The sequence below is a fragment of the Dromaius novaehollandiae genome, chromosome 1 (assembly GCF_036370855.1).
Source record: "Dromaius novaehollandiae isolate bDroNov1 chromosome 1, bDroNov1.hap1, whole genome shotgun sequence".
In the NCBI taxonomy this organism is placed as follows: domain Eukaryota; kingdom Metazoa; phylum Chordata; class Aves; order Casuariiformes; family Dromaiidae; genus Dromaius; species Dromaius novaehollandiae.
This window is the reverse complement of record NC_088098.1, coordinates 48,914,773-48,931,223: the sequence shown is the minus strand read 5'-3', so window position 1 is coordinate 48,931,223 and position 16,451 is coordinate 48,914,773. Positions and strand designations below refer to the sequence as shown.

General features: G+C 38.1%; 1 protein-coding gene across 1 annotated transcript in view; it reads left to right on the top strand.

Moving 5' to 3' along the window:
• ANKS1B (ankyrin repeat and sterile alpha motif domain containing 1B) overlaps positions 1–16,451 on the top strand; it is a 434,784-nt gene that overhangs the window by 223,109 nt on the left and 195,224 nt on the right. Inside the window, exon 15 of the mRNA XM_026123167.2 lies at positions 9,906–10,012. Within this exon, the coding sequence (XP_025978952.1) occupies positions 9,906–10,012 (107 nt within the window). The remainder of the gene's footprint in view (positions 1–9,905; positions 10,013–16,451) is intronic.

Below are 16,451 nucleotides of genomic sequence, written 5' to 3'. Positions count from 1 at the left end.
GTAGCATAGGAAATAATCATTAACATGTTTTAAAATGTTTGTGAAACTAGTCTCATCAGTACATTTTCACCTAAGCTGTACTTAGGGCCGCTTTAGCTCTTGCTGAAACAAGCCTTGACAAATCAGAAGTGAAGGGACTGGTGCCTGGAGTATAGTTTATTAACCATGTCTGGGAAGCTGTATTATTCCAATTTCTAAAACAAAAGGCCATGTAGGATGAAGTACAATGCCATGCAGAATTCAGAGAGGTGTTCACACTGTCTTCGGGCATCAACATAAATCCCTGAAGCAGGACCTAGGCTCCTGCTGTAAGTAGTGGAGGCCAATTCAGAGTTCACATTCCAGAGGTAAGACAGTGAGAGTCCAAAAGTCAGGCAGGAGGGAGCTCACAGACCAGATGAACAGAGTTTATATAACCTCATCCATATGCAAACAGTCCAGTGAATCGCCTGAGCTGTGCCAGCTTGCCCACCCACTCAAGTTATGTCTTTATCATTCATTGAAGGATACCACAGTTTTCTCTTGGTGTTGCAGAGTCTGTATTAGCGAGGGGTAAATATTATAGAAGGTGTCAGATTTAGAATTTTTGTATAATAAGGCAAGTCTCTGTTGAGATCCTGACTTTTTGTCAGGGAACAGAGAGGGCTGGCTTTTCTTTAAGGATGACAAGCCAGAAGCTGAGGGTGACCCAAGCACAGGCAGTGTCCTCACCGATGGGTCACGGTTCCAGAGAGTTTGAACTTGCCAGACAGAGGCAGGTGCTGGTAACAGGGTTCACTGACAACACCAGACACAGCAAGTGATGTACTAGGTCCAGGGTTCAGCCAGGGGGTCCAGCCAGGAACAAAAGGAGATGGGGTCAGAGATGGGACTGGAGACAAAGCTGCAACGTGGGTCCAAAGTCCATGTGGGAGACAGGGCCAAGGACAGGACTGGAGACAAGATACGACATCTGTCTGAGGGGTCCATCCAGGAGACAAGCTACCTGCAGTGTAGGTCCAGAGTCCATCCAGGAGGCAGGGCCAAAGACAGGGCTGGAGACAGGCACACCCTGTGGTGTAGCTCAGGCAGGGCCCAGGGCTGAGCTGAAATGGGGCTCCTGGGCCCTGGGGGCCCCCTGGTTGGGAGAGGCCCCAGGTGGGGCTGATCAGGGCCAGTAAGGCCTATTGGTGCACTCGGGGCTCTAACAGTTTATTTTATTCGTTATTTGTCTTATCATGTCAGTGAAATATGGTAAGTTGTATCTGATTATTATTCTCGGAATCACAGAACATTCCATGTTGGAAGGGACCTTTAGAGATCATCTAGTCCAGCCCCACTGCTCAAGCAAGGTCACCTAGAGCACGTTGCCCAGGATGCTGTCCAGACTGCTTTTGAATATCTCCAAAGATGGAGATTCCACCACCTCTCTAGGCAACCTGTGCCAGTGCTCAGTCACCCTCACAGTAAAGAAGTTTTTCCTCATGTTCAGACAGAACTTCCTGTGTTTCAGTTTGTGCCCATTGCCTCTCATCCTATCACTGGGCACCACTGAGAAGAGTCTGGCCCCATCCTTTTTACACCCTCCGTTCAGATATTTATAGGCATTGATAAGGTCCCCCCTAAGCCTTCTCTTCTCCACACTGAACAGTCCCAGCTCTTGCAGCCTTTCCTCATATGAGAGATGCTCCAGTTCCTTAATCATATTAGTAGCCCTTCGCTGGACTCGCTTCAGTAGTTCCGTATCTCTCTTGTACTGGGGAGACCAGAGCTGGACAGAGTATTCCAGATGCAGCCTCACCAGGGCTGAGTAGGAGGGAAGCATCACCTCCCTCGACCTCCCTCAGCCTGCTGGCAATGCTCTTCCTAATGCAGCCCATTGGCCTTCTTGACCACAAGGGCACATTGCTGGCTTATGGTCCACTTCTTGTCCACCAGGACTCCCAGGTGTCCTTCTCTGCAGAGCTGCTTCCCAGCCCATCACCCCCCAGCCTGTACTGCTGCACGGGGTTATTTCTCCCCAGGTGCAGGACTCTGCACTTCCCTTTGTTGAACTTCATGCAGTTCCTCTCTGCCCATCTCTCCAGCCTGCTGAGGTCCCCCTGAATGGCAGCACAGTCCTCGGATAAGCCGCCTTCATTTCTGAGATTTTGAACATTCTAGGAAAGAAATGGGGGAGAGGTAGTTCATTGTTGTTATTAATAAAATACTTTTAATTACCTTTTCTTCCCTTTCATATGAGTATGAATTTCAACTTTGAAGAGCTAAGGCAAGTCGAAGATGTTCTCCTATATCTAATATATACAAAGCAAATTTTAAAACAAACCATTTTTCTCTATTTTAAAAAGGCTTGAAAGGGAAAATGGGAGAAAAATAAATAAAAGGAAAGAAACAGATGTGAAACAAAACAACAACAGATTGCTGTAGCTGCAGATGAAGGGTGACAAAAGAGCAAATGATTTTGCTTATCAGAATAAGTAACTTATCAGAATAAGTAACAGTGGAGATAAAATAAGCAAACTATATAGGGATTGTAGAGATGGAATTATAAAATGAAGCTAGAAAGCAGAGGAAGAAGAGAGATAAGGACAGAGCTGAGTTCACCTTGTCAGTTATGCAAAGGAAGAGATCATTCTACAAGCTAGTGTATCTGGAACAGGAGTGCCTCTGAACCCATCAAGGAACAAGAAAACAAAAAACAAATTGCCACATTATCTCAGTTTGAATCTGATTTGTAAAACATCTCCAGGAGAAATTCTCAGCCCTCCATCTTTTGTACTTTCCAGATTCATCATTTCTAGGATGTGACAGTTTACTACAGCGTCAATACAGGCCTATATTTTCCACAGCTTTCCACAGGACCTTGCAGCAGTTTCCAAATCTGTGAAATTATGGCTGCCATGTATTTCATAGCTAGGTTTAACTTTTTGAGATATCTGTGTGCAGTGAGTATTCATTTAACTCTTTTGAACATTTTCTTCAAATATTTCTTTGTTATCCAGTTCTGCTTGTTTGCTATTCCAGTGTTGCTTAGCACAGAGCTGCACAACGTTTTGCTCAAAATTGAAATTACATGTATTGTTTTTATTGTAACATGAATTATAGCATAAAGTGTTGGGCTTTGCATAGTGTTTTAGCAATACTACTTAGTATGATTAGTACACTATTTTAACAGTATTCTAAAGTCTTTACTGAATTAAATAAAGCATTTTGATTGGACGTGGTGTCATGTCAGATTTCAAGTTTTTTTTTTTTTGCTAGATGAAAACAGTGATAATGATTACTCATAGGTGGTGACTATAGTGTTACTATTATCCTGTAAAAGTTCCTGAGGCAAGCACAGCAATTGCTTTAAGAAACTAACTCCTTCTTTAGAAAACATTATTAACTTTCATTGAAGCTGGAATAAGGATGTATAAATTTACCGCTTGGCTGTGAATAGGATTCCTGAAAAAATGTCAGGCAACTGAACTGTCTTTGTCCTACCACTGGAATTTATATTAGGTAGAATAATCTCATAGTATAGTGGGGCTCCACTGAGGTTTGGCTTCATGTCACTTGGTCATCACTCTCTCCATCAGCAGGAGCTCCTTCAGTGTGCATGAAAAGGGGAAAGAGCGAGCGGAATTCTAATTGCTTCTTAACTGTAGCACTCCTCAGTGCAATACAAGGCCACAATTACCCCTCTGTTGGCATCCTTAAGTTCCCTCCATCTCCTCCATTTCCTGTGGAACAGAGTTAGAGAAAGAGAGAGGAAGATGAATCCAGCTTCCCCTACAACCTTCTGGCTGCCAGCACATTGCATCAACCACCAAGCTCTCCAGCCTTCCTCTAAAATTAGAAGAAATTATGGCAGAAAAATCCATGAAGGATTATTAAACACAAAGAAAATATTTCTCTTTCAAGAAGGCATTGAGCTGCAAATTCCTGGAAGCTGAGAGAATGCTAGGAAAGTATCATTGTATGCCTACCTTATTTTTATGCTCTTCTACTACTAGCCACTGTGAATGAAGCTAGTGAGTGGCTGAAGCTAGATGAAGTTGTGGTGTGATCCAGTATAGTTGATCCTGTTTTCTCATAGCAAAACATCCATCTGTTCTTAACTAATTTCTTGTCATTTAGCAGTTTGCATTTTGTATTGCAGCTCTGTAGGCCAAGGGCATAAATACCGCTGATGTTATGGTCATTATGATGCTATATACTGTAATCAGATTTTCCTGTTGTCTTTACAAAAACAAAATTAGCCCCTCAAATGAGTTTGTTTAAGTTAGAAAATCAGAAAGACAAAATTATCCCAAGCATCCTTGGTGTATGATATATGTTATCTTATACCATATATACGGTATATGAGTTGCTGAGTATCATACTAATGACGGAGTCTTGAACAGAACCAAATCCCCTGAGTCTGAGTCCAGGGGCTACGCTCCAGATAACAGATCTTCCAATTTTCCCATGAGATCAGTGCTTCATTGCCTCATTCAGTGAACAGGATGGATGCTCAAGGAGGCTAAATCAAAGTTGTCAAAGCAATCAGCTGAACATGAAAAACATCCTAACTTTGAAGTGTCTGTAAGCGATATATGTTTCATGATGAAGTGGAGTACTTCAACTGAGCTGTTGCTAGGTAAATAATACATCAACAGTCAGAAACATACACTCATAGAAAGGCCCACGGAGTTCAAAAAGTGCAGTTCACTCTACTATTGACTAATCATTTGTCAAGTAAAATGAATTATTGTCTTCAGTGTGTTTGTATGTGTTACAATAGTTATAGATATAGGTTGCTGTACTTAGGTAGTGATAATGTAGATTATAATAGTTATAAATATTAGCATAAAATCAGAAAAGAATTGCAAGGATGATTTTCCTAGTCAGTGAGAGTTGTTCCATTAGCTTGCATTAACTGTGGTCTGGGAATTATTTTTGCCTATTCTGAGCCACACATAAGCAATGAAATGTAACCTTTAGATTATAGATATTAGCATTACTTAAATTCAGGCTGTTTTGATTGATTTTGTTTTATTTCTGTATGTGCCATGAATAATATCTCTAAGAGTAGTTCCAAGAAAATATTCACCCTCACCTAATATGATCATCCAAAGTAATACAGAGCTAGGCTGCTGTCAGAAGTTGCAGTTTTTACATAAGGCATCTGGGTTTTTCAGAATTTTATGAAAAAGTTAATTTAAAGTCTAAGCATTTGAATGGCCTAATAATATAATTGAAGTGTGTAAGATACAGCAGAACCTTGTATGCATCTTTTGGAAACCTACTATATTTCTCCCATGGTAAACTTGAACTATATTTGTTGGCTGGATGTTAAGCATAGTTTTTCTCAGATAACATCCTGTTCCTAGCTATTCTTATCTCCTGTCCAGGAATACATGTTGTTAGATTACTTTATTCACTAGAACATAATCACACAAACTACTGCAGCAGAACTTCCGTCCCAATGCCAAGAAATAGCTTTCTTCTCCCACTGAAATCATAAATGCAAAAGGAATATTATATCCCATTTAGTATAGGATAAGGCTGAAAGCTTTTAATTCAACACACCAAGTTTACAGTATTTACTCTAGCATCAGTTTCTTCGCCAGATCTGCTAAACTGGCTGTCAACGGAAAGGTTCATCCTTTCATACTGTGATATAGCCTCCACTCAGAATTCTCTCAGTCGATCACTACTAAGTTTTGATTCTGTAACACCAGAAGTATTTAGCAATGTTCAGCAAGTAATGATTTAACTAAGAAAATGGATTATAATAATCTATTCCTGTTGACTGGGAAAGCACCTCCTCTACAAGTAAATTATGATTATCACTGCATCTTTCTTTTTGTCACTCCAAAAATTAAGAAAGAAAAATCCACGGAGATAACAGTTGAGGTAATAGAATAGAAGGGACCATAAATTCTATTGTGACTAGAGCAAATCTGCCTTACAAGATGTTTGAGACCATGTGCACTCTGATATCACACATGCAGTTAATTCCAAACACCACAATAAAGATATTCTGAGTCTCATTGGGAACGAGACGTCTTGTAGAAATTATCGTATAGCATACCAGATGGCATCTTGCTTGCAGATATCACTTGAATGTGCTTCTTCTATTGCCTTGGAGAAGAAAGAACCAAGTATTGCTATCCCCGTATTGCTGAAGAGAGTTATGCGTCACTTCTTCCATGCAGGAATAGGTACATCTTTTTTGATTGTGGTATCACAGAAGGATTATCATGGGATTCATGTTCTCTAAAATTGCAGGAAAGCACAGTGGAATGTAAATGTGTTGGAGGTGAGACCAGTTCTCACAATCTGCACTATATTTTTTGTTATCAGGACCAGCTTTATGCATAGGCAAAGTAGGCACTGCCTGCAGCAGTACATCGATGGGGCTGGCACTGAATCACAATCTTTAGCAAAATGAAGAGACACCCTTCTGGTCTCACAGCAACAGCAGCTGCTCCAAGTCCCACTTGTATTGGCTCAAAAAAATATCAGAGCATCCCCCTGGTATGACCAGTCTCCTTGACTGGCTCAGGACAAGGAGATCAAGTGAGCTGCAAGTTGCAGTAACAGCACACTTGACCCTAATGCTTGCCTTCCTGGCTCTGCTGCTCTGTGCCTTCCTTTGCCTCACTACTACCTTTGGCAGAAGAAGAAGGAAAAAAATCTTATACTAGCAATGAGAAGAGAGTCAGGGATGAGGACAGGTTTGCAGGGTGGCTGTGCTCCTCCTTATTTTCTCTCCCCTAGGTGAGCAATGTTATGTTGTGTTGATGGGGTCAGACGTAGTTACTGGAAGAAGACAGAGCTGGAGGAGCACAAACAGTAGGACCAACAGTGCTATAATCATCAGTGCTGGGGCCATGGAGATCAGTTAGACACAGCACTGAGAGCTACATGAGGATATGTGCCCGTGGAGCCACTCAAAAGGTGAATTTTGCCTACATGGTTGCTAGGCTTTGAGCCAAACACTTCTCGTATATTCACTGGCAGCATAACTTTTATGCTGTTTATAGTAAGGTAAAGAAGTAGTATTTTGAACATGTAACTGGTGTATTGATTATTGGCTGTGTCTTATTACAGGCAAAACATTTTTGTGGGGGACACCGGATTCAGAGACATTACTGTGTGTGCATGAATGGGAAATATTGGACTTAGTCATGCATAATCTTTTCAAAGAGTGGGGTTATTTTTCACTAGATTTCTTTCCAGTTTCAATTTTTCTGCTTATTGGGGAAGGCAGAAGACAAATTCAGGAATCTTTTTCAAAGGAGTTCATGATTTCTCAATCAACTGAAGAAAATTTAGCAAGATGGTTTTAATTCTCATCTCTTTTAAGATAATTCTGTTGTCAGTTTGTTCTCTGAAGAACTTGCCCATCCTTTCAAATTTGCTAATCCAAGGGAAATCCACTGTATTTCATCTCAACATAGCCTACCCTCCTCCTTGCAGCATAGCTATTGACTGGGTGCAACCCTGAAAGGATTATGCTCCATCAGTGTACAAACATATTGATTCACAGCAAAAAACCTCTCATAAGTAGCGAAGATTTACAGATAGGTGAGAACAAATTCATTTGTATCTCTGTGAGACCTAGATTCCAATCATTTTAGAGTATCTATCCACTTTCTCTGAAAAGAAATGAATTATCCATTACTCTGGTTGAAATGGTACTCTTATCAAAAATATATACTCTATGATGTGACATATATTCACATTCTGTTGATATTAAATTCTTGAGAACATTCCTAAAAGTTCATTCAGCAGTTACAGATTGACCCTCTTTTGGTAAGCCTTCAGTATTTTTCTGACACCTAATGGGCTTTTCTTACTTCATGTATTGATGTATTCATATCAATAAGAAGAACTGGATTAATCTTAGGTCTCACAGCAGTGTGCAATTTTCCAACCTCATAAAATATCTTCTATGGCTCACCTAAAATTATTCTACAAAATCATTATGTACTTCAATTTGAATCAAGTGTTCAACCTACATACAGTTCTTCACAAACTTTGTCTCCGGATAACAGAGTATATTCATCCTCGTCTGAAAAACAAAAAAAACAACAAAAAAATCAAAATAATAAAATACCCTTTTGAATTCTTTTTGCAACAGCAATATCAGACAATGAAAGGTCATCCAGTTTTAGTCCTTGCGCTGGATAGCTTTCAGGCTTTAGCAGAAAGTCTTATTGTTATTTTAAAACATCCAGCTCAGTTTTGAGTCCATACTGCCAGGGCTCAGGAAGCTTCTGCATGTCCCTTGCAAAGAGTTCTTATTATAAAGTGGCCATTTGAATGTAGGTTTGTATTTTTTATGAAACAGTTTTCCGTATTAATATCATCAATCCGAAATGATACCTTTGACAGATATCTCCAGTTCCCTTATGACTGGATTTAAATTCCTCTTTGGAGCTGGTCATTGCTTGAGATTCATAATGGACAAGAAAAATAAAGAAAAGTAATTACTGTATTCAATAACTGAAGTTCTACTGGAGTTCTTAGAATTATACTCTGAATATATCTATTATCTGCCATTTTTGTCACGAAGTCCTGTAACCTTTGATCTTGTTGTGAAAAGGAAGTTTAGCAAACATTCCTCTCTGAACAAAGGTGTCAAATGTTTCCATCTTGAGACAATCAGTCTCCACAAATGAATATTGGTGGAAAATATATCTTGAGATATTTAGTTACTTTTGCAGGAAAGAAATTTTCCCTTTAATGTGAAATTTATCATCTTCTCTTTAATTTCTTTTACTATTATAGTCAAGAAAATATACAGCCTCTCTACAAGTCATGGCAATCTTATCTGTCTGCCTGCTATCATTCATATTTTTTTAACAAAAGGATATAAACTTAAAATTTTGTTTAGTAAAAATATTTATTCATTTGAAATGGTGACCTTTTCGAGTTGAATGATTTCACATGTTAGCATGAAGGTTTCCTTGTGTCTTATAATATTTTACGGTTGAAGAAATCATGCAGATAATCTAATTACTTTGACTAAAATTGTTGTGCAGTTTATGTCTTTTGCAGTACTACAGGAGAGAAACTGTAAAATGTATTCATTATTGATGCATTAAAGGGTTTTACTATTACATAAGCAGAAATACAGACTGCTGCAAATGCTGTATTAAAAGGGGAAAAGGGAATGCACAGAAAACCATGCCATAGGCTATGGCTTATGTTTTGCATTTTCTAATGTCTTGTGAAACGTAAAAATCTACAACAAATAGATATGTAAAGCGTAACTGGTATGAAGATTCTATTCAGATTTAAGTGCTCTAGGTTGCTTTTGAATCTTGCTATTTTCTGCATTTGTTTTGACTGCTCTCATCATTCAAGATTGACGCTTGGATGGGTGTGTAGGAGGAAGCAGCAGCAGCAGGCTTACAGCTTGCAGACAAAAAAAAATCTGCCTTATCTGATGGCTATTATTGAAAATGCGAGGTGTAGCCTAGGCTGGGTAATGAAGGGGAGCGAGCGAGGGGGAGCAAGGAGCATGGAGCTGCATACTGATGAGTGTAGGAGTACTTGATAAAAAGAATTCTTGCTGCTGGCAGTGCATTGCTCATTGTGGAGTATTCCAACAATCACATATAACGGAGAACAGCTTAGCTGACAGCTTGATATGTTTTTTTTTTTTTTTCCCTACTGTATGACGTACTGGTCTATAGTAAAGATTAATAACTAAGAAATGTTGAGCTAGGATCAGATCTTATGCTGTATACTGCCCTGTAAACTATGTTTTACATCTGACTTTTCTGCTTGCTGGAAATATTAATCTGTCAAGCTGGCGGGCTCGTTTGATACCAACTTTCCCAGGAACACGATGTGGCAATGCCACCTCTCAGCCCAGGACTACCGCTATTATCCAGTGGATGGTTATTCGTTGCTTAAACGCCTCCCTCTTCACCCTCCTACAGGACCCCGATGCCCTGTCCAGACAGTGGGACAATGGTTGGAAAATATTGGGCTACCTCAGTATGAAAACCACTTGCTGGCTAATGGATTTGACAATGTGCAATTTATGGTAAGAAATCTTCTGTGCATAGCTGTGTATATACACTGTAGCTGCCTTTTTTTGTCTGTGTCTTCTGTGATCATGAAAACCTTAGAGCTATTCTGCATTGCACTAAAAAGATCTGTTAGTGTTTCACTTTTCTATGTCTAGCTAAATTAATATATAAACTGTCCTTCCAAATTATACATGTTATAAAATATTCCAGCCAGGAATATGGCAAAAGAAAAACTGAATATAAAGGTTCTTTCTCTCCCCCTCATCAATCTTCAGGTTAAAAAAGAAAAAAATGCATAATTCTTTTAATCCATGCTTAGGAGGAGGCAATTTTACAACATGTAAAAGCTGTACACACCCCTGTCTGCAATATATCACATTAGTACTTTTATTTAAACATTAACACTATCATAATAATAATTAAATAACATCCAATGCCATTGTTGTATTGAGCGGTATTTTAACTACAGATAATAATTTAATAAAATATGCTATCTTTGTAAGTGGTTCTGGATGTCTCAGTTAAATGTTTTTGCATTTTAAATCAGGCTATGGGATTCACTTGTTGAAACTTGTGCCCTGTTTGGAAAAGTAATATATTCCTTTAAATAGTTCAATTTTCCTGTTTTAACTCTAGATATTTATCAGGAATATGTGAATGAAGTAAAATTTTAGGTACTTCAGAATTTACAGTATATCCATGAGGTATAAAGTGACATAGACCTGACATATGCAAACTTTCTATTGAAATGAATATTGACAGTAAAGAGAGAAGTAAGACTGTTATATAATCACTCTTCTATCTGCTTTAGTGTTTCTATTACTTGTACCTCTTGCAAAAATCCTTTCCACATTTATTATAAAGTATAAGACCTTAAGGTATTATTAATCACCCCCCATTTAAGATATTTTTAGTAACCATGTATTTCTTGGAACAGTTCTAACTTTTCATAACTTACACCTGACATATAAGAAACAGAAATGAAACTTAGCGTGAATATTACGACCATAAAACCATCATCTGAGTTCTGGTTTTCCTATTTCATTTATTTTGCCAACATCATTATATGCCTATGGGTTAGTGATCAGAAAATTAAGGGACAAATTTATGTCATTTCCACATTAGAATAGTGTAGAGGTTTCTTCCTGTTTTTATGTGGCTGCCATGTGATCTTTTGCTTATATCAATAAAAATCATTAGACTCGTTTCCTTTAAATACTCTTAAAAAAAACAGACAAAGCTGCAAATGTGTGCTGTCAGTCCAGCAATCTAATAAAATGTTCTAAAAGGCATTTCAAGTCACAGTTTCCCAAAAATGCAACTACAAATTCTTATATATATTGGAGCATTAGTTACATAAGTAGTTGCTCGTTTAGTCCTAAAGAGATTACCGAAGGAAATTGTTCACACAGGGCTGTAGGTGGCATAACAAATGCAGAGGGGTACACCTACCCCAGGTAAATGGTGAGCACCTTAGGAGCCAAAGAAACTGCCTTGGAAGGCTTTCCAAACATTCACTAGCTGTAGAGGGGCCTGATCCACATTCTGCTGGAGTTTACATAAGACTCTCATTTCCTAAATCTCTTATTGGTATACTTACATTAACATACAAATTCTACAAGAGATTCTGCTATCAAATACTCACATCTAACTTTTTAGTTATCAGGCTGATTAAGTTATGCTTGCATACTTGTGTGATAGCTGCTGTTCTCTAGACATCTTGATCTAATCTTTTTCTGCAGCACTTCCTTCTTAAATATATACCACAGGTAGAACACACAATGACTCTTAATATTAGTTTTGGTTGTGTGCATATGTGAATGGAAGATTAGACCCTTAAATCCAATGATTAAACAAAAAGCTGGAAAAATATCTAGTAATAAAACAATTATGTCTTATTAATTTAATAATTATTAATTTATTAGTCTCACACAGTTTAGCATATTGTTACATATTTCAGTTTATTGCTTGCATCAGAAATTGAATCTTTCCAGTATTTTACTGGAAATAAAAAAGATCAGAAAATACCAATTTCTTTATATATTATTCTTTTGAATATATTAGCATTATGTAATGTAAGCTTCTCCTGAAAAATTTAAAGGTGTTTGTTAAAATATTTTACATTTTAGCCAAAATGTTAAAGAGAAAGTGTATAGGGAAAAGGGAGAAGAAACATGGTATGTTAATAGAAAAATTCAGATTTCTCCAAACTTAAATGTGCTATAGTCTTCTTTAATATGAGAGAACTGGTTTACCTTTATTAAAATTGCTTACATATTAAACTATATTTTAAAAGCTTATTAAATTATACACATGCTCAAAATAGCTTAGTTGCTTATTGAACAATTCTCATATTTCAATGCAGTAAAAATTAGTTAGACATGTTTGTTCTTCACGCTGTACCATATTCCTGCTTTTGTTTTTCTGGAAGCACATTCTGACCTGCATTTATTCATCCTGTTGCCTAAGCAACAACCATCACACTCCTATTAAGTATGATGTAGTAGTACAGTTCTTACTAGATGTTCAGAGCAGGAGAGGGAATATCACAATGATATAATTAATGTCCATGGAAAAACATACATCTGAGAACAAATATATTCTATTTAGACAACTCTCAGCAGCAAAATCCTACTAACTGAATTAACATTCTAGTTAAAAGGTATTTTTCACATAAAAGGATTTCATGTTTATCTTTCATTAGATCACAGAAATTAACTCCTTGTGTTTAGTTTACCTCGGGTATTTAGGAAAGGTATGCACTTGATGAACTATGGAAAAAAGTACTCATATTGCAAAGTTCATAGCAAACAGGCTATTTCTTACTAGAAAGTCCACACACTTCAAGCAACATGAATAAATCTTCCTGAGTCTAAGCACAGTTAAGTGCAATATATTTTAAAAAACTATGTTGAAAGATAGTATTAAAAATATCAGTTGAGCTTTCCTTAACTACTCTATTTCTATTTACAGAAATATTACAGAGTATTTGTGCACATTTTTGCAAATGAAATTCCTATATACTATTAGTGTAATGCAAGATCACTGTATAACATTTAGTAGGCCCCAGACAGATTCAGTCCCAAGACTTGGTTCACATATGCTTATAAGAATCAAATCATAGTTGAATATACATATATATATATATATTCAACTACTATTAGCTTTGATAATTTGTCATGTAATGGGTTACAATATCCTTCATGTAAAAACTGGTAGTGACTGTTTTGTGCACTGATACTCTATATTTGAAGATGCAGATGATACTGCAAATTTGACAGTGCAAAGGCTATTTTGCAGTTAACTAATTCCCAAGCACTAGAGAACAATTAGATCAGTCGTGAATTGTAGTATATAGTCTAGTCTAGATAGAAACACTGAGGAAACCTAATGAATCTGTGAATTTTTTTTTGATGCATAGGTCCCATGCATATCCCTAGTGCAAGCTATAGACTTTATGCAGAATTGCAGTCATACGTAACTTCATCTGCTGAGAAAAAAAAGTTGAATTGCAGAGAAATAGATGAAAAATATACAAATATATGGGGCCACTACCTTGCATGTAGCTGTCTACAACTTTTGAGCTTCATCAAAGACTCCATTCCGGATCCACAGGGATAAAAGCAGTTCAATCAAATGACTGCCCACTGGGGACTAGTTCTGATTAAGGACTGCATATGACTATCTATTTATAGGTTGCTCTAATGATTTAAGATATTTTGAAATTGTATCATTCACTTAATATTGCAGTATGATTAGGATAATCTCTATTATAAAGATTCGTAAAACACTATATGAGAGAAACAGAGACCAGGCAACCAGAAAGAGTTAACAGAAAAATATGAAGCATTTGATCACATCTTTTGACATTCCAAATTATTGTTCACTAGTAATAATTAATAACTTTAACAGGCATTTGACTCTAGACTCTTATCTTTTCACCCTGCTAACTGTGAACTTACATACATGCAGCTGACTCCTCTAAGTACTTATCTGAGGAGCTAAATATTGCCTAAATATTTATAAAAGTTGTCTCCTTTTCACTGTTGGGAAACTGAGACATAGGGTAACTGCAGATCAGAATTTAAAACTACTTAATCATTTGAGACCAACAGAAGGTAGATCTTGAAGTAGCTGCTGAAGTAATATCAAACAGATCAGTTCAGTTGCCTGAACATACGCATCTAGTACCATTTGAGATACTGTAGGGAATCTGGAAGATCCAGACAGGTTGGCGGATATTACTGAGGACCAATAAGACACCCAGGCGCCACTTGATTGGCAGCTGGAGGCCTGGTGGGATACCACAGGGCATCTCAGATGGCTCTAGAGTCCTCATGCTTATGCAGCTGATGTGAGTCTTAAATGTTGTTCTATGTCACACTGAGCTTGTCTAGGAAATGAATGTAGATTAGTTAGATTAGTTGCACACACATTTCTTTTCCTCCTAATGGTTTATTGCATTTATATTCACCTTGGGAACTTACCTGCACAAGGACAAGAAGCTAGCTGTTTTTTTTCTCTTTTTGCTTTCACCGTGCTAGGCATGGACTACTTTCTCACTTCTTCTTAGCATCCTCTTTTGAATTAAGTTTTGAGTTTTCCTTTCTTCCTTCCTTCCTTCCTTCCATCCTTCTATCCTTCCATTCTTCCCTCTCTGCCTCCCTCTCTCCCTCCCTTCCTCCCTCCTTTCACTGGGTCTGGAGCTGAATTTGTCTGAACTCTACCTTCTCTCAGGCTTCATTCCTGGGATTTGCTGTCCTGGAATATCCAATAATTCTTCTTGTTTTTAATCTGTGGAGGATTTTAAATTATCTATCAAGTGTAGAAAATAGACATGTCAGACAGATAACTTTATTTCTTAGAGAGAAACATACCTGGAAGAGGTTCTCTATCTGCATTGGCTGCAAGTCCTGTACTTGCAGACATCATTACAGCTTTTATCCACAAATACCTGGTGCAGAAATTGGGCATGAGAAGGATATTTGAAAGAATGAGTTAGTCTGCCAACACCTTTCTTAAATTAGCCATGCTGAAGAAGATGAAAAACAGGCCAATATCTGAGGAGGATTCTAGTCTGTAGTGACTTTAATGACTTTCAGGTGCTGGTTCCTCAAGTGTTTAGGAGAGGAAATCTACCCCTCCCACATTCAGACTCAGAGCAGTCCAGGCTCATAATGGCTACTGCAGTGAGTGCTGAGGGCACTCATGGATCAGCTGAAGTGTAAGAAAACTATCAGAAAGCACTGTCTGCATGTAGTTTCCCCAGAGATGATGAAGAATGAAGAATTTGAGTAATGTATAGCAAGCCATGTTTTTAGCAGAGTCGAGTAGAAGGAAAACAAGCCCTCCTGATGATGGTTTAAGATTTTCTGCTTGTCTAGTGAAATCTTTAGAATGTATGTCTGGAACCACATGTTTCACTCCCCTCATCTGGACCTCACTTGGACCCCCAGAAGTCTTATGGTAGATCTAAAGTGCTTGCCACTAAGACTGTGGAACTCATCTCAGTGCCAGTGTGGATTCCACCCTGAGCTAAGCGGCCTTTTATCACTGTACTTGCTTCTGAGTCTCCCTTGCACTTCACCTTGTGTAACCCCTTGTGACTCTCTCCTTAGTCCAAGCCGTTAACCGAACATAGAGTGGGGCATGGTTGAAGTTCAAATATAGACTTCTATATGTGCAGTATGTATCCAAAATCCCATTATAGTGAGTAGATGTCTAGGGTTCGATTCAATTGCCCATATATTGGAATCACTTGAGATGTCTGAGACATCTCTATAGGGCTGGCATGTATGATACAGGATCTATGGGAAACTCATATTCATCTGGATCTTCAGTTGGAGTCTAGGCAGCGTACACTACAGCACCTCAGATGACTCTAGATTCTTATTTAGGGGCAACTAAGTGAAGAACCTAGTCAGTCATTAAAGCCGATGGAGTATAGAGTGCATTTTAGCCGATTGGCTGACTAACTGTTAGCGTACTTATTTTAGGAGAAATTGAAGTAACTTCAGTTGGTCAGCTAAATCTCTCTCTAGGCCTCATTGAATTTTTTGACCGGATATCTGTGATAGGAGTGAAGTCCTTAAGCTCTCATGTAGACACAAAAGTTTAGATGTCTTAATTTGGGCTAGAATCCACCCAGTGCCCTCCCAAATGAAAACACAAAGTATTGTTATTGGAATATTTTCTCCTTCCTCAGAACATCCAGCCCTGAGGCTTCAAGATCACCTTTTTCATCTTGGTAGGGATTCTTCTTACTATTATAAGAGCTACAAAGTTGAGCTCAGGTGGGTGCCGGAGATAAAGATTCTGCCTGTCATCCTGCAACAGCAGCAGGTCCAACAAACAATCCCATTCTGCATGCTCTAGTTAATGCTTCCATCATGGTATTCCTCAAGTTAGTCCAGAGACAGAAGGGCTTATAAATGTCTTCCTCAGTATCACATG